Below are 26,716 nucleotides of genomic sequence, written 5' to 3'. Positions count from 1 at the left end.
ATCATTTTAGATGGAAATTCATCCTTCCTACTGTTAAAATACTTCAGGGAGGTCAATTCTACCACCTATTCAGAAACCTCATTCCAGTGCTTAACAACCATCTTCTTTTCTATATCTAACCTCATTTTTTTCTGACAGTGATTTTGGCCCATTTTCTCTAGCCCTGTCCTCAGTAGAGATGGTGAACAGCTGGTTACTATTACCAGTTAACTCATCCTTCAACTTTTTCTTCAAGCAGAAATTAAAATAAAAAATTAACACCCAATGCAGTTCACCCTTTTTCTTATTTTTGCACCGCTTCCACTGTTTTCATTATTTTCAATACTATTATCTAGAATTACTAAAGGGCACAGCACATGAATATCCAAATCAGTCTACTCCAATTAGCACACCATATAAACCAGTCAATCAGCAAAAGCTTATTAAAGGCCAACACAGTGAAAAGCATCACGAGGAAGTGCCTTTGCTTAAAGGAATTTACAATCCCACTGAGGACGAGACAGACATGTAAAACCCAAACTAAAAACCGAGTTGGCCTGTGGGGAGTACTAAGTGAGGAGACACGAACTATAGAGTTTTGATGAGAGAGACATGCAGGTCAAAGAAGGACTCATGAGGAGATGGGGCTTAAGGTGGGTTCAGAGCCTGGCAGGATTCAGAGAAGGAAAGGAGGTTATCCTAAGAGAGGGCGCCACCTTAGGGCTCCACAAACTCGTTTTGGGTAACAGTGAGGAATCTGGCTGGAGTGGTGGGTTTGCAGAAAGGAACAGGAAAAAACAATGATAGAAATATAAATTTGAATAAGAATACAGAGGGTACTGAATGCCAAATTAAATAATTTTCTTTTATAAGTTAGTAGTTCCCATATGGAGGTTCCTGGGATTGGATGCAACAAAACATCAGAGGGTCCCAGGCCCTAGCCTAGACCTAATGAATCAGAATCTCACGATAAGGTCCAGTGATCTATAACTTTAACAAGCTCTGTAGATAACTCTGGAGTACAGCTGGATTTTTGAGAACTACTAGGTAATTGGGAATCATCTCAGCTCTTAGAGCAAAACACTACTAATATTTTAAGGATGTGCTATATATCAGGTATTTTTCATGTATCATCTAATGTACTATTAGGTAGATGCTATTATTATTATTCCAATTTCACAAAAGAGGAAACTGAAATACGGACTAGTTGAAAAAATAACAGAGCTGGGATTTGAACCTAAATAGAATGACTCCAGAGGATCTGCTCTTGGCCACTGTGCTGTATTGCATTTTAGGGCATGAGGTGTTCATTAAATATCTGCTAACTGAATGAATGAATGATTGGTACCTCTGTCTGGGATGAACTGGAATGAAGGAAGGAAGAAAGCAGGCAGATCGGTTATGTGTCTACTGAAGTCATCTAGTCATAGATAACAAAGACCATGATTAGAGTACGGCAGTGGAAATGGAAAAAAAAAAAAAAAAAGGCCCAGATGGAAGAGACAACATTTTGCAAGTATCAGCAGGATTGCTGGCTGATGGAAGAATGAGAATGGAAAGAGGGAGGCATCCTGGATGTCACAGGATTCCTGGCAGTGCCTCAAACAGAATCAGGGAAGTCAGGATGAGCTCATGACTTAGATGGGTGAATGATGAATTAGATTTTAGACATGATGAAGCTGAGGTGAGGCCGGGCCACCGTGCAGAAATGACCGACAGCTAGCTGAAGAAACAAAACTGGACTGTCTCCAAACTCCTGATGGATGTTATTTAGCCTGGTTGAGATAATAGTTCTAGATGTGCAACCCAGTAATATTTGTATATTTTTATATCCTATACGTGTTTTTAATGGTTCTGGGAGGCCTCTTATTCTACGAGGAAAACAGGTACATTTATTATGCCAAAGGTTCAAGCCTTTTACCTTAATTATTAACCATCTCATGTTACTAAGTTGCTGTTTCATACATTGACTTAAGACATAAAAACCCAACGAATGGCAAAAATAAAGAACTATGGGTGTACGAAAGTATACACAGAATTATGGCTGGTGTCAGCGCATTTTTAAATGCTAACACAATGGTAGCAATGGTCAGGAGGGGTCTTGGTATTGTTACCAGTTCAAAGCCCGTCTGCAGGAAGGCTGTTTCACTTCTCCACGTCTTGTTCTTTGCTATTTACCACATTCATCTCCCATGCATCTGGAAGATGGATGTCAGTGAATTACACTGAGGTTCTCAGATAAAAGGTGCAAAGTAAAGAACTAATTCCATTTTTCTTTCAAGCAAATTATTAAATCTATACATGTCATTATCTAATAGTATTAAGTAAACATCCTACAAGGACATGACATTGTGCTGGACATGGTACAAAGCAAATTAGGCAAATACAGTCTCAACTAGGAACTTACGAGTGTTTATATATATGAATAAAACTGTTATTAATGTGTTTTGTTATTTAATATGAGTATGCAAATGGGCCCATTAGGAAATCCTTTGCATTTTATTAATCCAGCATCTTAAATGATTATATTTCACCTTAGATGCTAATGAAGTTTATTTATGAATGTGTTGCTTCCACTTTAGTGCTGGTGAAAGTTCTTTTTAGCATATCAATTTCTTTAAAAGTTAAGCCCATTTTTTTTTTCCACTGGACTTTTGTTCTGATCTGTTAACAGATCTAAACCTCATTATCCAAGAGAAGGAATGAGGTAAACGGGTCTATTCTTCTTCAGTGCTCTTTGGTAATCACATTAACGTTAATGGGAGCTATGCACACATATTAAGAGGAGAAGAGAACCCTAATTAAACAAATAGCCTTTTGGTTGACATTCTATGTGATAATTTTTTATTGTGATAAGTATGAGAAAATTATCTTGCTTTGGACAGCCATGAACAGAACTACCGAGTAACCAAGTTTACATAGGGTAGGAGGGGAAGGCTATGAACAGCCATCAGATTTTAAAATGATTTTGAAAACAAGCTACCCATACATTTTTATACTAATTAACTCCATCAATGCCCCTCGCCCCTCCATTGAACACATACACCCCTCCAAAAAAATAAAGAACGATAAAGAAACATTTGCAGACATGCTTGACGGCTGGAAAAAAAAAATTAAAGTCAGACACCAAACAAACTGCATGCTGGGCACCATAGCAGCTCATTTGTCGGCGCTCAGCCTATCGAGTAGCCCATCTGTCTCTGGGTCGTCTTTTAGTTAAGAAATAAATGCCGACCAAGCAATCCTAAATTTGTTTGATCCAAATTTAATCTATACTTTTTAGTTACCATACTTGCATCTCTCTCCATCATTTTATACCCCTTGTCCTATTCATAGAAGCTCCCTCTCGGATTCTTTGCATTCTGCTGTTCACAATCTATTCATATTATGAGGCTAATTTTCCCCTCTGGTGCTTAGCTGCAAATGAACAAAAGCTAGGATGTATAATACATAAATATATAAATATTATCAGCGATCACACCACTGGGTTTAATGGAAGTCAATATCGGTATATTACACTCTCTACATTGCATTTCTATTATGGGCTCGACACTGCTGCTCATAAAAAGTAGCACTCTGAGTCCAGCCCTGTGATGGTAATAATGAAAAAAAAAAGGGTCATTGCTCTTCCCAACTCAAATGAAAAATTAAAATTGCTAGGCCACTTAGCTCAAAGGAAAACTGGCAAATTAACAAAACGAAGAAACGAAATATTCATGGCTCATACTGTGGAAGAGAAAGTAAATAATTTAAGATGGATTGTGAGGTGAGAAAATTCAGTTACCAAAGAGGCAAAAAATGAGGATAACTAAATTCCAGTGTGTTTTCATCTTCTGTTTCTTTTCCTCTGCAATCACAGACAGCCGTGGAGGACGGATGGCGGCACCAGGAAGTAGCCTTTGACATGCAAATTTATTTTTTTTGCCACAGTCATATATTTCTTTCAGACTCAATATCTGCAGGCATTTTACCCTGATCTGCAAGGCACTGTGTTTTCACTGTATTTCTATATCCAGCTCGAAGCTGAATTACGAACTTTGACCCACTTTGACTTTCATTTTTCATCTGAAATTTCATGTTTCCAACCGGCCTCTACTTCCTGAAACCAAGCACCTTAACGCTACCCAGTGCTCGGCCTTTTGCCTTTGGGGAAATGACTGTTACGATTTCACTGGTCTGGTTACATTAGCTAGGTTACCCTTCATACCCATAAAATTGAACATTTTACAACCACTATCTAGAAAGAGGCAATGACAGGCATGGCTGCATTATACTTATTGTACACGAGACCTATAAACCTATAACAGCCATTATGGGATCAAGGTAAGGAGCAGAAATGTAGGACAGAGATGTCACGCTCCCTGGAGATTTAAGTATTCAGTCTATCTAACCTAATTTAAAAATCAAGTCAAAATGTATCTTTATGGGTAATGTATTATAAGACAACTTCCAAGGCAGTCCAGTGAAATAACTCTGAGCCATGCATTAGGAATATCAAGTCCAAAACCCATCCATACCTTCTGGCCTGAAATACTGGGAGAAGGAAAAAAAAAAGAAAAAAGAAGAAAGCAAAACAAAAAAACCTGATTCTCCATCTGAGTCCATTCTCCATTTGTATTTAGCAATAGAAAGTTTTACTGAATTAATTCAGTAGAAAGTTTTCCATCACCAAGTGATGAAATAACCTTTGAAAATAGTTCATGGTTACATTTAGAATGGGGTGACCCAAAGTTTATAAAATATAAATGATTGAATGATTTTAGTTTTATCACTACTTCTTAGAGTTTTACCATTACTTCTTAGAGTTTTACTATGCAAAATTGTCCAGGCTAAAGATAGCATGGCCACCTGAAATACATAATAGCAATTAGAAGAAAAGTAAAAAAAATCGAAGCAGAAATTTAGTGGGCTCCAAGTGAAAGGCAATATCTGATGGTTGGCTCTCTGGGGTGGGGCCTCGAGGGGAGACAAGAGGGGAAGTCTACCAAGCCAAGCACCACACTAATAGCTTTGCTCATAAAACTTCACAACTCGGAGGGGATGCGTTATTATCCCCAATTTACTGATGAGAAGACTGAGACTCAAAGGGATTAATGAAGGCCACAGAGTCTGTAAGGGGCAGATTTTCAATTCAGTTAAGAATTTGGTGGCAGTGATGTCTGTGCTGTTTGTGGTGGTGGTGGAGGATGAGGGTGTGTGTGTGTGTGTGTGTGTGTGTGTGTGTGTGTGTGTGTGTGTGTGTGTGTGTGTGTGTAGGAGTGTTCTTTTAAAAATAATTCACAGCAGATGTCATTATATAGAGTTGCCCTAGTTTCAATAAGATATATACAGGCAGATACCGCAGGTTCGGTTCCAGACTACGGCTGTGATAACGCAATAAAACAAGTCACACAAATTTTGTGGTTTCCCAGTGCATATAAAAGTTATGTTTATATTATACTGTGGTCTATTAAATGTGCAATAGCATTATGTCTAAAAAAACAATGTACGCACCTTAATTAAAAGATACTTTATTGCTAAAATATGCTAACCGTCATCTGAGCCTTCAGCGAGTTATCTTTTTGCAATAGTAACACCAAAGAACACTGACCGCAGATCACCATAACAAATAAATAATAATGAAAAAGTTTGAACTACTGCATAAATTATGAAAATGTGACACAAAGACACGAACTGAGCCAATGCTGTTGGAAAAATGGCACCAACAGACTTGCTCGAGGCAGGGTTGCCACAAACCTTCAATTGGTGAAAAATACAATGTCTGCAAAGTAAAATAAAGTGAAACACAACCAAACGAGGCATGCTTGTAGTATATTTGAGCAAAACATGGACGAAACATAGATGCTTTATACCATTTGCAAAGTTTAGAAATAAAAGTTGCTGCCTCTGTGTTTTAAAAAATACCTTTGTCATTAGGGTTCATGATTTAATTTTTTCAGTGTAGAAACTGAACCAGTGTATGCCTGACGTATACCTGCATTAGCTGAGTTAGGAAGAAATAATAAAGAATATCCAACTGTGGGGCTCCGAGGAGCAGAGTTAAATATGAGCAGCTGCAAATCAAGTTCACCGTTCAGATCACAGACCATGTGTCTTTAAAATGTTTACTTCAGGTGTGAAGTATCATCACTTCAAAATGATACTTCAGGTATCATATATACTAAAACATACACAATTTGGGTTACCTCTTTGTTATAACTTTACGTGAAACTGGTTTAAAAATAATCTTCCCATATTCATATGCTGCAAAAATGGAAAAAAAAAAAAAGCAGGAATAAGGTGATTTGGCATTAGTACCCCAGCGTGCTAAGTTCTGATAACATATCTGCTGGAAATTCAGTGTAGCCTGTGCAGATGCACACTATATCAGGCTGGTAGCCAGTTACTGAGGGTGACATGACACCATCCCTTCTGATTCTACCTTCTTCATAGCACCTACTAGAGCCTGAAATAATCTCATTTATTTTGAGTGAGTTGTTTATTCTCTCTCCCTCACTGGAATATAAATTCCATAAGAGCCATGGCCAGGAGGTCTTGTTCAGCACCATATAAATTGACTGTTGATTCCCTCGAGGCAAACATCGCACCACTCCCTAGGAAATTCATTGTTATAGATAGCTTACATGTTTTGTTTTTGGTTTAAACTCACTACAAGAAATTCAAAAGTCTTTGATTTTTTTCTTCCTTTGTGAAGATAAAAGAAGTACATTAAAGCAGAGATTTCCTGCTGTATGTCCAGTGCCTAGAACAGTGCTTGATGCAAAGTAGGCCTTCAATAAATGGTGTTAAATAAATGAAGAATAATTGTGAATGTGCTTGGCAAAGAGGAGGTATTCAACAATATTACTGATCAAATGAATATGGGCAAACATACTAAAATCAGAAATGAAATTCCGATTGGCAGGCTTTACTCTTTGTTCTTTGTTAATCCATTAAAAAAGGAGTTTCCTGGGCAGACCAAGGGTATAGAGAAAGATACCTGATCGCCATCAAGCCTTTCCATTTAGGGTCCAGAACAAGTTGATAGACCAGAGGTTTTCAAAGTGAGTGGTCTATAATATCAAGAAGAGACAATAGCTGCTATGATGTAAAGGAATGGATTTTAAACACAAATCTGTGACAGAATTCAGCTTAAAGAATATAAGGGTTGACAAGGTTATTAAATAATTGATAAATCAAGAACTGACTTTTGAATTTCCCACTCTAGACAGGGCAAGATTTTCTTAGCCAAAAGATATTTTTCTTCAGTGCTTAGAAAACATCTACTAGACCCCAGGAAGGCAGAGTAGGGCTGACAGCCATGGGGCTGTTTTTGGAGGGGTTTGAACTTCACCCTTTGGCTGCAAGAAGCCACCGGTGGTCTTTTCTACAGGGTAGTGTCATGAAGAATACAAGAAAGACATAATGGAAAAATGTAAGCATCTTGATCCTCTAAACTTCTCTTTCAACAGCAGGTAACAGCATACAGGGAAACTACCAAAGTTGGTAGGTTTTAAGCTGTGTATTTTTCAATATACAATAATTCAATAATTTCAATATACAATAATTCACGGCCTGTGTAGGAGCCATAGTTGAATCTACCAAGAGGTAATTCTGCAATCAACAAAACACATGCCTACTGGAATCAGACAACAGATGTAAAGATAGGAATTAATGAGACCCCCCATCATTTTTTCAAAACGACAGGAAGTAGGTTGAATGAACTGAGCTAAACTGTGCTACTACATGTCATCAACACAAAAGCGGCCAGTGAATATCAGAAAAGCACACAACACTTAGCTTCCCACAAGCAAGAGCAAAGCCACATCCAACTCCTCGAGATCCCTACAGCAATCAATCTTTTTTAAACAAGAAACTAAGTCAATAGCGTCTGAGCAACAGATGAGAGTTAAAGCAAAATCTGTTAGCTAATGGTAACAGCTATTGTGTTCTTTGTTGTTGAAAATGTGCAGGTAGCAGCGTCTCCAATACGCTCACAAACTCAGATGCAAAAGGCTATGGAAAACAGTTGCTATTTTTACACTGGAGGTAAAATCCAACACCACCTTTCGGATCTTAATTGTGCTTAAATAGTACAAGGAAACAAAATCCAAATTGCTAGATGTCTCAAGGATCTAGGACCTGTGATTTCTACCAGAGGAAAACACAGCAAATACTGGATGACAACAGGAAGAGCCAGCCCCGTATTCTGGGCAGTGGAGAATGAACCTGCCAAATCCCATCAACTGAAGTCAAATACAAAGTTCAGGCTTACTTTAATAATATTCTAGAAAATGGGATATGTGAAGCTCTAATAGTTTTTATATTTACAGACTAGCCAAATCCTTATAGCTTTTCTCCTTTAACACCTTAAAGAGGGTTTTTTTTTACCTTACAAATTACCCTGATATTGTAGAAGTATTAATAATTATGATAATAGCTATATGGTTTTCTATTGATGATGCAAAATTTGCTATACACTTAGTGGCTTAGACAACAGAAATGGGCTGAAATTAGGGGTTGGCAGGCTGTGCTCCTTTCTGGACGCTCTCCAGAAAGAATGCATTTCTCTACTTTCCACCTTCTAGAAGCTGCCCACAGTCCCTGGCTTATAGCCCCTCCAGTCACATACTGTATTTCTCTGTACCTTTCTTCCATAGTCACATCTTCTTCTTCCGCCTTTAAGGCCCCTTGTTATTACCTTGGGCCCACAGGGGCAAATTCAGGATAATCACCTTATCTTAAAGGTCGGCTGAAGAGCAACCTTAATTCCACCTGCAACCTCAATTCTCCTTAGCCATGCTATATAACATACTCACAGGTACTGCAGAGCGGGACATGAACATTTTTAGGGAGGCCATTATTCTACTTACTGCAATAATTTACATTTACTGAATGTTTGTTACTTGCCAGGCACTGTTCTAAGCAAGTTACTTGTAATTAAGCAACTATAATTCTCATAATAATAGTAGATTCAATTGTTATTCCCATTTTTCAGATGACACAGAAAGAGATTAAATATTACAATAACTTGCCCAATGTTACCTAGAGAGAAAGCAGAGAAACCAGGATTGGCATCAGAGTTACACATACAGAGTCTGCATTTTTAACCTCTGAACTCCATGACTGCAAAGGTGACTCTCATCTAAATATACTGCAGTTGTACGTTACCATTATTATCAAGGATGATTATCTAATAGCAGTCATAATAGTTACCCAGAATAAGGACAAGTTTAAAATTTTAAATGGCAAATGGAAATACAGAGTCTAAAGAGACCACCAGGAAAAACACCGTTTTTTTGAGGGGTATGTCCACTGGTGTTGATGTTATTTGTGTCCCTAAATGTCACTTTGTAGTTTCAAGGTCATATGTATGTACACACACACACACACACACACACACACACACACACACACAAACATTGAGAGAGAGAGAGAGAGAGAAAGAGAGAGAGAGAGAGAGAGAAAGAAAGAGAGAGAGAGAGAATATATATATGAATAACAGATATGGAATAGAACTTTCCATTTCTGTCTAAAATTTCAGTGGCATATCCCAAACTGAGAACATGTGATGACAAATACCACAAAGCATTCTTAAGAAAGACATCCGTCTCCTAACGGTTTAATAAGAGGTGCTAAACTGGCCCATCAACTATCACCTCCCATCACTCACCTTCAGTCCATGGAACAGAAGGGTAGAGATTGAGAAATGGATTTTCTTTGCTGGGAAATTATAGGAGTAAAGGAAGTAATGGAAAGAGGTGCTTCCTCATCTCACTCCCAACAAAATAAGTAAGGGGGCAACGAGAAAACCCCTCAGAAAATTTGGAGGTAACTGTATAAAAGGAGACTGACATCCCATGTCGTACCTGTTTGCTTGGTGATCTGGAGATGCCAGGCTGGTTGGGGGATCTGTACGGCTGGTAAGGAGAAATGGAACAGTGGGAACAGGCTGCACTTCTATCATTTGGAGGGGCAAGAGTTTGGTAATTCTAGTGAGCCAAGCAGATGCTCTAGAAGGAAGTTGGACGAAAGCCACCTTAAGCTGACATCATCAAAGAAGTCTACCAGCTGGCTAAGGAGGCTCCAGAGTTGTGCTCCCTGAGGTCAAAGGGTCTCAGGAAGTCAACGGAAAAATAAATCTCCTATACCAGTGATTGGTGCAGTAAGGAGCCCCCTGAAAACTCCACAGAAGTGGCCCACAAAGAGCCCCAACTGCCAGATTACACCAGATACAGGCCTTTGTTTTAATAAAGTCCTTCCCTTCCCTTTGTCCCAGAGACGGAGAACCAGAAGAATGTGGAATCCTGCACACTGTAGGGCCCTCGCTAGGGCTGAGCCCTGCGGGGCCGGGAAGAAGAAAGCGCTGATTAACATCAGATGGTGCATGTTAGCCCCTGACAAAGAGGGTGTTTTAACATCCAGAAGTGACCAGAAAGCCATCAGCCAGAAAACTGAGATGTCATCAAATCATGGACATTCTGACAACACCAACAGGGTGTATTTGAAGGTAGCTGTAGGAGAAGAAAGAAAGTTGTTTTCTGATTGCACCCTGCTGAGCTATGCCTAGTCAATGGACTGACTGCCTATGACACCTTGTCTCTCAATCCCACTGAGTTAGACGGCAGTATACTAGCCTCCTTTGGAAAGTGAGGAAAGCAAGGCTCAGGGAAGTTAAGTAACATGTGCGATGCCCAGCAGCTTGTGTATGAGGGTCATGGGTTCAGATCAAGGCCCTCTGACTCCAGATGCGATGACATCTCCACTGCACCTCACTGCCTCTGACGACTAATGTGCCCACAGACCTGGCCATGGGCACACCTAGAATCATGGGGGGTGGGGTGGGAGTGGGGTTGTGGTTCATCTAACCTGTCTTCTCTAATTCAAAGGCGGTGTTCTAGAGGTCACAGTTGAGGATTCCCTCACCTCTTGCTTTCCCTATGTTGATGGAAGAAGCCTTTTCTTTATCCACATAATGCTTTGGTACCTAGGGCTATAGGCGTAGCCCATGCCTCTACCAAGTGTTGGCTTTTCTTTGACATACATTTATGACAGCTTCCCGTCATCACCATGAGCATCAGGAGCCAACCAAGTGGCTCCTCCTGCCTCTGCAGGAAAGGATCAAGCACAGTCAGCAGTTAAGATTGTTAGGCATCTACATATGACCCAGCAATCCCACTCCTGGGCGTATATCCAGACAAAACTATAATTCAAAAAGATACATGCATCCCAATGTTCACAGTAGCACTATTCACAACAGCCAAGACATGAAAACAACCTACATGTCCCTCGACAGATGAATGGATAAAGAAGATGTGGTACATATATACGATGGAATACTACTCAGTAATAAAAAGGAACAAAATAATGCCATTTGCAGCAACATGGATGCAACTAGAGATTATCATACTAAGTGAAGTAAGTCAGAAAGAGAAAGACAAATACCATATGATGTCACTTATATGTGGAATCTAAAATATGACACAAATGAACTTATCTATAGAACAGAACCAGACTCACAGACATAGAGAACAGACCTGTGACTGCCAGTGGGGTGGGGGGAGAGTGGGGGAGGGATGGATTGGGATTAGTGGATGCAAACTATTATATACAAAATGTATAAATAACAAAGTCCTACTGTATAGCAAACTATATTCAATATCCTGTGATAAACCATAATGGAAAAGAATATAAAAAAGAATATATATATGTGTGTGTGTGTGTGTGTGTGTGTATAAAATTGAATCACTTTGCTGTACAGCAGAACTTAACACATTGTAAATCAACTATAATTTAAAAAAAGATTTTTTAGGCATCTAGCTGAAGAGGAGGGAAAGCTTGCATTTGTTTTTTTTGAATGCACACAAATGAGTGATTTCATCAGCAGAAACAAAACAAAATAAAACAAAACCATCCCAACTTTGCCTTCAAAGCAGGTCCCTACCTCAGCATGGCACCAAATCCCTTCCTCTTTATTTTCCTTTCTGGATCTTCATTTCCCTCTTTCTGCTTTTTCACCTTGACTTTGAATTTGCCCTTTTCCTTCTTCTTCTCCTTTTCTTTCGGTTTTTTGACTTTCCTGGCTTTATTTTCTGCATTCTCTAGCTCAGAGTTCCCCTGAGGGGCAGATTCATAATTCAGAGCTCCTTGGCCAGAGTGAGAGCTCTTATCAGACAGACCATCTGTACAGAGAAAAAAATCAATACACATGGTCAGGGGCACTTACTGTTAGTATCTCAAGAAAAGTTAAAATGTAAAATACAGAATAATGAATAAAGGCACTCCGGAGTTCTACCCTGCCACGAGGCTACGCGTACCCTTTGAAGAGACAACTGCCTAAATCTGGTTACTTCAAGCAAGGTTTGCTGCTGGGAGTGGGGGACATTGGTTGCTTAGCCAGTAGTATAAAAGGTTTGATATGTGATGAAACACTGATCTCTCTCAAAGCAGCTTGTTAACCTTGATCAGCTCAGAATGCCGATGTGCTGGGAAACAAACAGGGTGAGTTTATTTCCAGGAGAAGTTTTTGAGTCCAGCTATAACCGGACTGCTTCTACCCAATTAAAGCAGTCAGTCCTCGTGTTGAGGCTGCATCTAATGACTTGAATAATAATGTCAAGAGATGCATACTTAGTGCTCCTGCCCTAAGGGTAAATGACAGTTGGTCCTTGTAGGAAATTGAAGGAGAACATTTCTTTGGCGGTTGCACTGTAAAATAAATCACATGTTGCGTTATCTAGTTCCATGTTCGTTAAGCCAAAGGGCAAAACATATCAGGGAAATGAATTACTTTTAATATCAAAAATATAATTGTGACCTTAAATCACTTTTCTCTGTACTTAAGCACCCATTCTTGCCTATGATTCGCAGATAATAAGGAGAGGAAGAAACCATTTCAGCAAGCTCGTTGCCCTACCAGCTTCTAATTCTTCGGGTCCATCGTAAGATTTGTCAATGGCTGCTCGGAAGCTCTCGTTGCAGCCTCGGCCACGGACCACGTGCGGCCGGGGCCGGTGGAAGGGAAGTTCGTTCTTCCTGACCTCGGCAACTGCAGTCTGCAGGCTCTCCAAGGAGCTGGACTTTTTCAAACCCAGAGTTGGACCGAAATCTTTGCTTGGAGAGTCTGGAAGAAAAAAGGGCAAAAGGTCACCCTTCCCCTAATGAGGCAGTGGGGTGGAGTGGGAAGGCTTGTTGTTGTTCTATCTCAAAAAGGGAGGAGGGGGGTTAAATGGGTGGGACTTGGTGTTAAACCCCAGCGTTGCCGCTTTTTGTGACTTTGAGCAAGTACTTTGACTTCTCTGAGCCTTCGTTTCCTTTTCTATAAAGTTGTGGGAAGATTTAAAATGATACGGCATATATAGAAATAAATATGCATACGTATATATATACATGCACACGTGCACACACGTATACATGACTCTGAAAGGCTATAGCGGTCTGCAGAGATTATATGCGTGAGCGTGTGTACATGCACACACACACAGTTGCACACACATACAGAGCACCTAACAGTGTTTCTCTCACAGTTCTCATTCCAAGCGCTCCCCTACATTGTAGCTTTTATTATCTCCAACATTGTTTTTATAATTATTAAGTAATGTATTATGCACAGAAATCAAAGAGCATTGAAGTGATTGTAATTTTTATGGTTAAACACTTTACCATACTCTAGCGCTCTTACTGTACGGTGAATGCAATTTTTTTAGTTGATAAAGCAAAGCAAGAAAGAAAACAACTTTTCTGTGTCAGTGCTTACTGTTCCAAATGTATTTCTATTTGGGTATCTAGGAAAGAGGTAGTTTTCTTTATATGACATAATATTCCAAAAGAAAAACTAGGTGAAGTTGAATAATGTGTGTTCTGATACGTAATATTTTTCATGTGCACTGTTTGTCTTGCCCTGTCACCTGCCCCTTTTCACCCATGCCTTGACCCCCATTCCCACCCACAGCCAGGCCCCTAGTTGTCCGTAACAAGATTAGGCTATATAAATACCAGCAGCACAAGGATTATTTTAAAGATGGAGGGAATTCTAGCAGGGCTCTTTTCCACCAGGGCCAAAGCTCATGATCCTGTCCAGTTACAAAGATTACTGCCATGAAGGGGTTATACGTACATTTCTGGAAATAAACTACTTTGCAGTTTTTTAGTAGATACAGATTGAGTACATATTAAGGATTGTGTACATACAGTACCTACTTCAATGCCTAGCATATAGTAAGGCTCAGTAAACAGCCCTATCTTTTCTTACTATGATCAGTATTTTTGCTTCTACTAATGCTGCCATCATGAACATTATCACTAGGTAATACAAGGGATACAAAAGAAGTACAACAAAGGTATAATGACTATATAGACACGCATAAAGTTAAAAAAACAAAACAGCAAAACACACCCTCCCATATATTGTGAATATGTTAAAAATAGTCAAAATAATGACAATAATGCTAATAACTAATAATGCAGAGAGTGCTTAGCCCTGTTCTAAGTGCTTTACCTAACTTACCCTAATCCTTACAGTTGTGCTACTGCCAAAATTGTTCCCATTTTACAAATGAGGAAACTGAGGCACCGAGCAGATAAATACCTAGTCTAGAGATACACACTTAATAAGCTTCAGAGCTGGGAACTGTCCTCAGGCAGCCTAATTCCGCCTTTTCTGCTCTGTACTGTCTAAAGTTGTACTTGATCTCCACCCTCTACTTGACTATGGTCAAGCTACTTAAAATGGCCTCTAGTTTCCTCATCTCTAAAGTAAGACCCTGAGCCTAATCAAGCGGACAAAATGCAAAAACTGGATGTTGTTTTACAGTTTCATCATTAACTTACAGGAGGCAATTTTGCACTTTGAACAATATACATGATGACAATAAACATTACATTTTTTTTTTTGCGGTACACGGGCCTCTCACTGTTGTGGCCTCTCCCGTTGCGGAGCACAGGCTCCGGACGCGCAGGCTCAGCGGCCATGGCTCATGCGCCCAGCCGCTCCGCGGCATGTGGGATCTTCCCGGACCGGGGCACGAACCCGTGTCCCCTGCATCGGCAGGCGGACCCTCAACCACTGCGCCACCAGGGAAGCCCAACATTACATTTTATAGGCAACAGTGCATCATTAATAAATGCAACAGAGATGGGACTAAGCAAAAAAAAAAAAATTATAAGAAATTTCAGGGACAAATTTCAGGTGCTACTTGCAAATCATAAATAGTAAGAATACATCATTACTAAATCCAGAAATAGGCATGTTTCTTATAGTCCCAGGAAGGAAGGTAAGTGGAAGAAACAGAAACTGAATAAGATCATTTCTGACAAGAAAACAAAAAGCAACATAGAGGCTCGGGGTATTAAGGCAACAGTAGAAGCTTTGGAGTTCACAGAAAATATTTTACACCATCACTCCCTAGGGATCTGACATGAAGTTTGGTGAAAACATGAAGATGAAAACTATCTGAGAAAGCCTAGTTCCTCTGTCAACAATAGTAACCATCTTTTATTTATTAATTGCCATTCAGGAGATTATATTAGAGCCCAAACTGTAAGTATTCACGTCAACCTTTAGCAATAAATTCTGGGGAACATGAAAGTGAATAAATCATCCAAGACATAAGGCATGTTATGTAAAAGGAGCTCATCTAAAGCTCAGCAAGAAGTCATATTTGAGAAGGAACAAATACACTGTTACCCATTCAAAGCAAACTGAACATTAAGGATTCATGGGCTTTGCAGGATTAATAGAGCCAGCAAGTAATTCACTTTACATAAATAGAAGTCACAAATTAGAAGTGTCAACTAATGTTGGCCAAAATTATAACCTAGCTCTACTGGATTCAGTACATAGTAACACTAAAAGCAGAAAGGCGATTGAGTCTTGGTTACAAATGTGGGCTCAGGGATTTTCAGGCTTGAAAACAACTTTCTTATTTATTTCTAGGGAGTAAACAGGATATAGTGGTGGAAAAATAAAGACTGATGTTAGAGAGGAGAATCTGAAATCAGGAAAGTCCTTACCAGGACTTCCAGGTGCACTGAACTGACTGAATTGAATCTCCACATGAAAAGGACCTTGACTAGAGTTCACATTTCCTTTACATGTCCAAGGCTTCTGAGGGAAGGTCCAGGTTACTGGTTCCGAGGGACTGTTATGTCAACTGATGGCATCGGCACTAAATGTCAACAAAACACTTGGAATAAAGCGTTTTACCACACAAAGATCCTAAGTGGGCACAATCAACTGTCACAGTCAGTCCCCCTTCCCTACCCCTATCTCCACCAGTTCCAGCTTAGGTTGCCATTGCGTTGGAAATTCTGTAGCTTTCAGAATGGGAAGATTCACTATTTTAGCCTAACCATTTATACAAATCATGTTGTTTTCTAGGCTCCCACTACAAGCAGAGGTCTCTCTGAAGGGATAATAGAAAGCTCTATCCTACTGAAGTCATCCCCAAGAGCGATGACTTCTCACATTTTCACCTGTAGCTGATGTGATATTGACCGTGGCTGATTTTAAGCAATTATCTGAGAGAGCAATCTTTGAATACCACGTGTTATCAGTCACAAGGTGGTCTGTGTCCAAATTTGAGCATTTACTTGTCCCATTTGGAGTATCTACAGAACTAATCTGAATATGATTTTTCAACAGCTTCCAGGCCAGTTTAGGTTAGTTGCAAATGCCAAGAAATAAATCTTTTCACAAACTTTACTAGCATGACTTTATTTTTTAAATTTATGACTTCTATGTTCAGTGACCATGTTCTCTAAGATCCAGATAAACTTATCTTCCTGTCAGAAACATGAAGTTGACATTCACAAATTTCTTGAAACAAATGATACAACGTTTATCAAAGGTACTAAAAGAGGGATCTTGCATGATAAAAGTTATCCTCAAAATGGTATAATGAAAATGTTGTTAACGTTCCACGTGCCAAATTTCTCCTTAAAGTAAAAGTCTCATAAAGAAACATCACAGAAATAATTGTTTTAAAAGATGCTACAGCATTTTTGAAGATTCGCCTGTTCCCAAATGAAGGATTGGCTTGACGTGGTCCTGGAAGCCTTCCCCATACAGAGTCGAGGGAACTTTCAACCCTCAGACACATCCACTGCTCCCCACCATCCAGAAAAATACAGTGTTATGAAGAAACTGAACACTCAAGTCTAAAGACTTAAGGGATTCTGCCACCATTTCTCCCATGTGCATGAAACAAGTGGGGAGAAGGGCAGTACAGAGCTACTGTCAAGGTGGAGAGGGACCTCTATAAAACAGAGTCAAACCACTGAGAAACCACTGCCCCAGCCTTTCTAGGTAGAAAGTCCCATTTCAACAGACTATAAAACAAAAGGTCCCTCCCGGAGGATCGTTTGGATGTGGACCTCAGTTTTTCTGACCCAGTCTTGGGTTCCTGCCTCTGCCCTATAGCTGAGAACTGCTGTTGGTTCCCTGCAAGGCAGGTGATTAGAATAATAGAGAATAAAACGGTCTAGAGAGTAGTGATTAATAGTGAATGGTGAATAGTGAACGGTCTAGTGATTAATAGTGAAGTGGAGAGACTGTGGGACATCTAACACCCTCCCACTCTGCCACTTATTTCTTGAGTTATTAACCTTCCTGTGCTTTCCACTTCCTAATCTGTAAAATTTGGATAAGACGAGGATGGAAGAGCGTCTGGCATGTAATAGGGACTCATAAAGCATTAGTGATGATGATTGTCACTGGTGCTTTTGTATCAACTCTAAACATTTGAGTAAGTGGAGGTCTAGCACAATTTATTTGGTTCAATCTGCCACTGCATTTTAAAATACAACTATTCCTTCTGCAAGAAGCTGAAAAGGGCTCTATAAATAAATACCATCCTTCCTTTTTTATTCAAAAGTTAAACTGACTTTTTTTTCCCCAGACAACTCCTTACAGCTTTTTCTTCTGAAATAAGGTATATATATCCATCTGTTCATCACATACAGAGGCTATTCTTGGGAAGATTAATAGTGGAGTCTTGGATGCCCTTCCCCTTAGGTTATAATCATTTAATTAGTCTGAGATTTCATTGGCAATGCTTGAACTTCCCATTCTAGCATTAAAATCTTGCAATAAAAGAATGCCTTAATCCAGAAGACCAGTAATTGGATCATCCATTATTGATGAGATTGCTTCCAATACATTCTTATTAAAACATAAAGAATTATTTGGGGGAAGGTATTCACTTTCATATACGTGGCAAGGTTTCCTCCAAGGTAGAGCTTTATAATTAACAAATACTCATGATAAATTAACAATAAATAATGTATTAATTTGCAAATTTCAATAACATTGATGGCCCTCAAGGCACTTAGTGAAAATTAATTATGTTAGAGCCCCTCCCCCTAAAATAAAGGAATTGTGCGCAGTAGTAAACTGGGGATCAAAATGATTGCAACGCTATCCGGCGACACAGCATGAAACTTGAGAAGGCCATGAATTCGTCAAGATAGCTTGCTTTCATTAACAATTGGGCCTTGCTGTATTATGAGCAATGCACTTGGGCAAATACAATAGAAATGCTCTCCTTGCTTCATGGGGAGTTGTGATGTGAAATTAATAGCCTTAAAACTCTTTGAATGAAAAATTATTACAACTTCCAACTAGGAAGTCACAACGCCACTTTATTCTCCAACACATCTCACTGTCTTTTTATTTCAGATTACACTTACTGAAAATTTTGATTTTTTTTTAGTAGTTTCCCCTAGAGGCAAAATGTCTTATGTGCTTTAATAGATATCACTGCAAATCCATTAGCCCCAATTCCCCATAATATCCAAATGTATAATTTCCCAAATTATGTTATCTGTTAACTGTGTCCATAATGGGCCTAATTACCTTCTTGCCTATCTCAGTATTCCAAATATTGATCATCATTCCAAGCTTATCACAGTGCCCTGTTTCCTATTCATGTACCATAGGGCATAATGTATCTGGTTTATACATTATCTGCTGTCATTTGGGTCTCAGTTCTTTTACTGGCAATCTCCAAGTTCTCTAGGAGCAGAGTTTTTTTTCCTTTAAAAGTCTCGTATATCCCAGGGTCTTTTCCTGACATTCGTGTCAAAATGTTCAGAACTTCTCATTAAGATTCATATATTTGCATAATCTTTCCTACTCTGTCTCCAAACATTGTCTATTTTAAAGTGAAAAGATATAGAGAAAATTACGGGAAGATGAGGTGAACAAATACAACAAATGCTTTGATTGTAAGTGTGGGCATGGCCCTCCAAGTGATTTCAAACCTCTGCTAAGGGCTGCTGTACACCTTAATTTTCTTCACTAAAAATTCCCTCTTTTATAAATTGAAAGTCAAAATCTGATGCCATATTTTGGTTTCTTTCCTGAACTCAAATTATATCCCACAAATGTAATGAATAGTGAACATATTACACCAAAATATTCTCATGACACTTTTTCTTTTACTCTTTAGTTTGTGGATAAGAAAATGGACTCTGTGGTTCAATTTAGTAGGGAAACACTTTTTCAAAATATATTTATAACCATATCTCTGGGTAGGTTCTGTTAAGGCAACTGACGGACTCAAACCTAATGCCAATAGACTAGTTTGTTATAATCTTTTGTTTTCCCTCTCTCTGCCTTATCAGGATAACTCCACTGGGTCAAAAACACCACCACCACCCCTCTAACTGGTATTCAAGCTAATAATTAATTTAAAAATTACATAAATAACATTGGTTTCTGGAAGGGAAATGTGGCTGCTTAAAGAAGGAAAAAAAAAAACCTTTTATTATTTAAGTGAGGGGGGAAAAAAAGAAGACTCACTTGAGAGTCAAATAAACTGAGTAAAGAGGCCAGCTTTCCTACCTGTGGAATGGGATCAGTAGGACTGATGAATGCCACCTACCATTTTCTTAATCTTGTTGATCTTTGTATTGTCAGCGCAGAGAAGTACTAAATAAATGTTTGTTGTAGGAATAAAGGAAGGTGCAAGGAAAGGGTAGTTACAGGATGAAGACGGCCCTGTTCTCCAGTGCTGTGAGGCTGAAGGGAGTTTATGGGGAGAAGCACACCTCACGATTGCTTCACGCCCTCAAAGCCCACACACAGCCTCCTGTTCTTCGTTAATATGACCCTTAGGTTTTCTTGTGTCATTTCCAAGGATTTAATCATTTCTGCCCTACCTATATTTACTCACTCATCTTCTCTATGTTTTGCCTTTTTCTACGACTCATTCCGTTTGCTTAACGTCTCTGTGACATTAGCCTTTTCTATTTTCCCCTCCTTATGTGCACTTTGAATAGTCTTATTTTTACCCACTGCCCAAAACACCCTTATTTGTCTTCCAGCTCTTCCTTGTATGTCTTGGTAACAGGCTTTTCATTCTGAACACAAATTGTTTCAGTGATTTTTTTTTCCCTCCTCATTCTTTTTACCACTTATTCTTTGTACTGCTTGCTTCAACAGCACCTCTTTCTTCTGCTTTTGAATGTCGAGCAGTTTATATATTATACAGCGTGGGTTGTATAATGCCATACTCTCAAGATAAAGTTACTAAAAAGAATTCTAATAAGTTTCTTCACAGACCATTAGCATAACAAAAAGTCAAACTGACTGATTTCTTGGATGGTATCCACATGAAGACATTTTTACAGGATGTAGTATAAACTGGGTACCTCTATTTTTTAGGGCCAAAAATTATTTTCATAATTTTTGCTTTACTCTTTTTTCCCCTTTTTTTTTTTTGCGGTACGCGGGCCTCTCACTGTTGTGGTCTCTCCTGTTGCGGAGCACAGGCTCCGGACGCGCAGGCTCAGCGGCCATGGCTCACGGGCCCAGCCGCTCTGCGGCATGTGGGATCTTCCCAGACCGGGGCACGAACCCGTGTCCCCTGAATCGGCGGGCGGACTCTCAACCACTGTGCCACCAGGGAAGCCCTCTTTCTCCCCTTTTTATAGCTAACTGACTGCATTATAAAGAAAAAACAAAACAAAACTTTGAATTTTCAATTACTCAGTATTTCCAGAAATGATAGAAAGTAAGGTTTTTCAGTTTTGAATAACAACAATATGAATATTCAGTAATACGAATAACAATCTCTTAAGAGATATGCTTTAACCTAGGTTTCAATCTACCGTTAGAGTGTCAAGCCATAATCAAGTCAGCCATCAATGAGTGTTTACTGAGTATTTTTTGTCACTCAGAACTGTGCTAGGTCCTAAGAGGAATAGAAGTATAATAGTAACTAACATTTTCCTGTCGCTTTATAATTTATAAAGTTCTTTCCTGTATAAAATGAGGATACACCTTACACAACTGATCTTACCCAAGTTTAACTGTGTTTTCATGTCCAGAGAGAGCTACAAAGAAAGTGAGGAGGGAGGAAGGGCAGGATAAAATAAGTAATAAGAGCAATTTTACTCACCATTACTCTCAATGAGAATGTGCCCCAGCGTGAGTGTGTGTCTAGGAGAGACTGAGAATCAAGAGAAATCAACTGTTCCTGTGAGTCTCTGATTTTTTCTTTTTAACCCTGGGTAAACATTTTATTTTTGTAATCGAGATATAATTGACACGTAACACTGTGTAAGTTTAATGTGTGCAATGTATTCGATACATACATATCTGATTCTGATACGTATATATTTATATTTGATACATGTATATATTGCACAATGATTGCCACAATAAAGTTAGTTATTGCCTTCATCTCCTCACATAATTAGCTTTTTGTGTGTGTGTGATAAGAACATTTAGGATCTACTCTTTTAGCAACTTTCAAGTATATGGTACAGTACTGTTAGCTATAGTTACCATGCTGTACATTACATCCCCAGCATTGGTAACTGTAGGTTTATAGCCTTTGAGCAACATCTCTTCTCGGTTTCCCCATCACTCAGCTCCTGGCAACCACCATTCGATTCTCTTTGTCTATGAGTTTGGCTTTTTCAGATTCACATATGAGATCATACAGATCTCGAGAACCATTCCTGAGAGGCAGTGCCTTACTACTATGTCTTATGTAAATTTCAGAAGAACCACTCAACTCAATACCCTTCCAATTCCTCTCTTAAATCCCCTGAGTTGGCAGACAAGAAAAGCTCGGCCACTGACTTGGCCAAGATGCTATGTCTGGACAATTCTTGAGCTAAAGCTCCTGCCAAATTCTTTGATGCCTCAGACATAAAAGATAAGGCACCTGCTTTCCTCCAAGATGTTATAATCCGAGTGCAGAGCAAAGATGAACACATGTAGTGATAACACCAGAGAATGTAGAGCAGTCCCTAATGTTTGTGAAGTACCCATCTGAGGGCAATATATCCCCAAATTCTAGAAAATAAAAATGTTTGACTCCTAGCTTTCTCTGGAATTATATTTCCAATGGGGAACATGTTATCTCTTCGTTCCACCAGTTAACTAACTCTTCAGCATCCACTAAAAATTTAATCTTTAAAGCAATACCTAATGCAAGCACAGGTTTTGGCATCAGACTGCTTGGATTTGCATTCTAGCCCCACCTCTGCACTAACTGTGTGAAGCTGGATGAGGCTTGTACCTCTCTGTGCCTCCCTTGCCTTATCTGTAAAAGAGGGATAATGATAGCACATCCCTTGCAGGGTAGCTAGAGGATTATCTCATGATGCCTGGCACACAGTAAATATTTAGTAAACATTAGTTTGTACCATATGTCTTCTTGCATGAGCAATGTTTACACTCATTAGAAGGATTATCTCCAGCCAACAGAATGCCAGGAGAATTTGTTTCCACATCCATACACTGTGGGCCTGAGTCATCATTAGCTTTGAATTTTCACTCTTTATTCAAAACTTCTACTTTTTTGTTTTCTATTGTTTAACAGTCTTCAGCACTTTTCAAATCATCTTCTATACATTTCACTTCCTTCAATAGCCCAAATAAGTTTATTTCTTACAGAGGCATTTTCCAAAGAGAAACCAAGTGTTAAAATCACTTGATGAAAATAACCATGTCTGGGACAGCAAGTAAAGAGCTGGTTAGTTTCTTTCGCCAGCCAAGTGACTCCTCTCCCTCAGAGCAACCCATGACACCATCAACAAAATGACAAACCAGACAAGGTCATAAGGCTTTTGGGATCATTAGTCAATAGGCATCTCTGTGAATGATAGAGCTGAGAACACTGACATACGGCAGAGGTCAGGGCTGGAGTAGTTTAGACTTGGGGAAGTCCAGAGAAGAGAAAGCACACTGTGATCCCAGGTCAAAGGATAATAAGGCTTCATGAATGAAGCAGGACTTGTCCTTGAAGATGGATCAAATACACGGGAAAGGTAGGAGGTAGACAGTCACTCTACTGCCAGGGAAACGTATGAGGAAAAGTCCTGACATGTCTGCTTGGTAGTGGGTACACAGGATGGAGGACCAGCAAGGGAAAACTGGGGATTGGTGGGAAATAAGTGTGGGGACAGAGGAAGAAGAGAGATATGAAGGGTCTCAAAGTTAAGAAGGTGAGACTCAGAGCAGGGGGCAGTTGGAAGCCTTTGAAAGTTTTTTTACCTGAGGAATGGCTTGATGATATTGTTATTTTGAGAAAAGATAATTTGGAAGAAATTTATAGGACAAATTAGAAGAAAGACTGAAATCATATAGCAATGGAGCCCCCTGCTTATAAAATACCTTGCTCTTTACTTTCTTCCTTCTTACAATTGTAACTTCAGGCTTTTGTGAAACAATTTCTTCGAAAACATTTTTAGTGTGGTTAGTCATCTGTCCTCACAGTGAACAGACTAACTGTCCTCAGATCTTTCTTTGACCAGGTAGGAAAGGCTGAAGAAACATGTTCTAGTCCACTTGGGAGGCAAGAGGTGTTCATGGCTGTGCCTCTGGGAAGGGGTAGGAAGGGGCACTGCCTATCACTCCTGAGCTTCCTTCTTGCATGGCTGAGCTGTGACTGGTACGGCCGGGCCCACTGCTATCTCTCCTTCAGCACACTTTACTGTATTCTATAATATATAATGATTAATGGGCAGTAAAACTAATAACATGGGGACACACAAAATAAATGAGGTGGCAAATATGAAAAGGAAGTCCCACTTAATGTTGTTGTGAAATCTGACAACACGCTAGAGTTTCCCTATAACTCAGCCCGAGGAGCTCTTGTCAGCGGGAAACAAGGTTACAAGAAGGTGGTATTTCCATTAATAACTCCCCCTCGGGGGAAGTCCATGATCAATCTTTCTTGTACTGAAATTCTTGCTGGATTGTAGCGAAATGTCAGCGGTACCTGGAAACATTGCTTTACGCTGACTGAGGGAAGCTCACAGAGAAAGAGGAAGGGCATCACAACGCTTCAGTTATCCTCAGTCCCTTTTTACCTCCCCCCACTATGGACATCCATTCTTTTTTTTTTTTTTTTTTTTTTTTTTTTTACTACCCAGTATCCACTATTCCACCTGAAAGGGGTATCCCGCTTTTCCTTGGGTTACTATACCTCCCCTACTTTCACCCAGAAGTGTGCTTCTAACCCAGGCACGACTAGTCACTTCATCCCCTTGGTTGGTTCAGGAGTACGTTGTTGGCTAATTAGAACTAATCCTTATAGAGTGATCAGGAAAAAGTCATCTTGTTTGCTACTGGGGTTACTGGGAGGATAAACCTGGAGTTGCTGGTAGCCATCTTGCTTTTCTACAAAGAGAGGAACTAAAACTGTGAGAATATAGTTGACACAGACCCTAGATCCTCTCTCTGAACTTTACAGTTGCTTGAGCAACACATTATCTTCTTTGCAACAGCCAGGTTGAAATTCGCTTCTTTCGATTGTAACCTAAGGAGTCTCGGCTTAATGCCCTATTCTCCAATCTCTCCTTCATATAACACCCACCAGTTATTCCAACTCAGGTCAGACAGATACTTGAGGAGCAGGGAAGATTGTTCTTTGGCTATAATGCTGGTGAAGGGATCATAAGTACTGAACTGATAACAGCAGTGAGACGTATGTCTGAGGCCAGTCTAAAGGTGAGCATTTTCTAGTCTATTACAGGGTGGATTTTATGAGAGACAAATTCCCCAATGATGAGAAGAGTTGTATTAAATTCATTTGCTCAGCTTGGCCCCGACTCCTCCGTGAAGAGGGGACCATTCTCTAGATGGTTACTAATAATTATAGACCTACAACTAATTGTTATACACTTTAGAAAAATAGAAGGGCTTCCAAAAGAGGAATACAATCAGATCTTGCTATGGTTGACCAAGGGTTCAAACAGCCTATCTACAATTGTGCTAATTAAATATGTTGTTCTGGATTTTGAGGAGATAAGAGTAAACCTGGTATCACTTTTAAGTGCCTGTTCTTCCCACGGTGTTCCCATGGCCACTCAACAGAGACCTCACATTTGGGAAGAGACAGAGCTGCCTCACAGGGAGGAGGTGTCTGTTTCTGGAGGGGTGTTTGTGTTGTATGGGTATGTTTCTCTCAAGCTTCTCTTTCATAGAATTTCTAAACAAACTGTGAATTAAGAACTTCTCTGTAAACTGAGTAAGGAAATGATGGACTAAAAGCAAGTGGTCTTGGGTGGTTAACAATAAAGATTTTGATGTAAGAGGCATCTTGGGTGTGGACTTGGAATTGGAAGACTTGGGGTCTAGGCAAACTGTTTAACCTCTCTGGGCTTCAGTTTCCTCATCAGTTAAAGTGGAATAATGAAAAAGGTTATACTGAGGATGGTTATGATGATGATGGTAAAAACACCAGCAGCTACCTATACCAGGCATGCTCTGAGTACTTTTATATAGATATTAACCCAGTTATATGAGGTACACACTATTGTTATCTCCATTTTATAGCTGACGAAGTTAAAGCACAGGCAGGTTAAGTAACTTGTCTAAATGAACAGTGATACCAATTTCATGGGTTTTTGTTGGGATAAGATGCAATTACGCATGTACAAGAAAGTAGCAAAGCTGTAACATGCCATATATACGTGTCATATTTGCTCTTAATAAGAAAAGGAGGGATGTTTTCCTCTAAATCTGTCATAGGCACTGGACTGAACTGATCAAATGAAGACACAGAGGGGTATCTCTTTGTGAACACCTGCTCTTAAGGCACAAGCAATCTATACGAAGAGTCAAAATGCAGCATTCAAAAGCACCCCTAAACAAGGTGGGGTAAAGCAAGACATGGAGTGAGTGGTGGGAATCAGGGGAGAGAAAGAAGGACTCTGGCCTGACATGGGCCCCTGAAAACTGGGCAGCATCAGACAGACTGAGAGGTGGTCCAGGGGACAGGGAGGAAGATGAGAACAGAGGCCTGTGGAGGGTGGCAAGCCCACTGATCCGTGTACTGCAGAGGAGCCACGTGGGCTGCAGGTGCACAGAGGTGAGGCCAGACAGAGAGAGCACAAAGAGAGGGAAGCAGCCAGGCGGCCAGAGGTACGACTTACCCCACTGGCAATACGAGGCCCTGTGTCCCAACACAGTCGCCCGAATACACCTGTTTATTGCTGCGGTCAATAAACAAGGAGGGGGTCTTGAACTGCGCTCCACACTAGGTGGGACTCATCTTCCCCGTGTGTGTATGGCCTGAGGATCTCAAGTTGGGATGGGTGTTGTGTTTTGGCTCAACAGCACTAACAAACAGCTAAGCTTAATTAGCACTTACTGTGTGTGATGCGCTCTGGGTCAAAAGCTCGCAATCTGAACCGCCCCGGGAATGAGGTATGGTCCTTCTTCGCCTTGTACAGAAGTTATCCTTCCAGACCAGAAGCCCCAGCTCTGTTTCAAACATGACAGGGCTCTTTTCCCACT

At 39.9% G+C, this 26,716-nt stretch overlaps 1 protein-coding gene across 2 annotated transcripts in view; it reads right to left on the bottom strand.

Annotated features, from left to right (window-relative positions):
* PARD3B (par-3 family cell polarity regulator beta) overlaps positions 1-26,716 on the bottom strand; it is a 1,038,680-nt gene that overhangs the window by 323,627 nt on the left and 688,337 nt on the right. For both annotated transcript variants that reach the window (XM_079924321.1, XM_079924322.1), the window contains 2 exons: positions 12,875-13,081; positions 11,903-12,140 (listed from right to left, as the gene is read on the bottom strand). In XM_079924321.1, coding sequence (XP_079780447.1) covers positions 11,903-12,140; positions 12,875-13,081 — 445 coding nt within the window. The remainder of the gene's footprint in view (positions 1-11,902; positions 12,141-12,874; positions 13,082-26,716) is intronic.

The sequence above is a fragment of the Stenella coeruleoalba genome (genome assembly GCF_951394435.1).
Source record: "Stenella coeruleoalba genome assembly, chromosome: 6".
Lineage (NCBI taxonomy): Eukaryota > Metazoa > Chordata > Mammalia > Artiodactyla > Delphinidae > Stenella > Stenella coeruleoalba.
The sequence above is the reverse complement of the archived record's forward strand: the minus strand, read 5'-3'. Positions and strand labels throughout refer to the sequence as shown.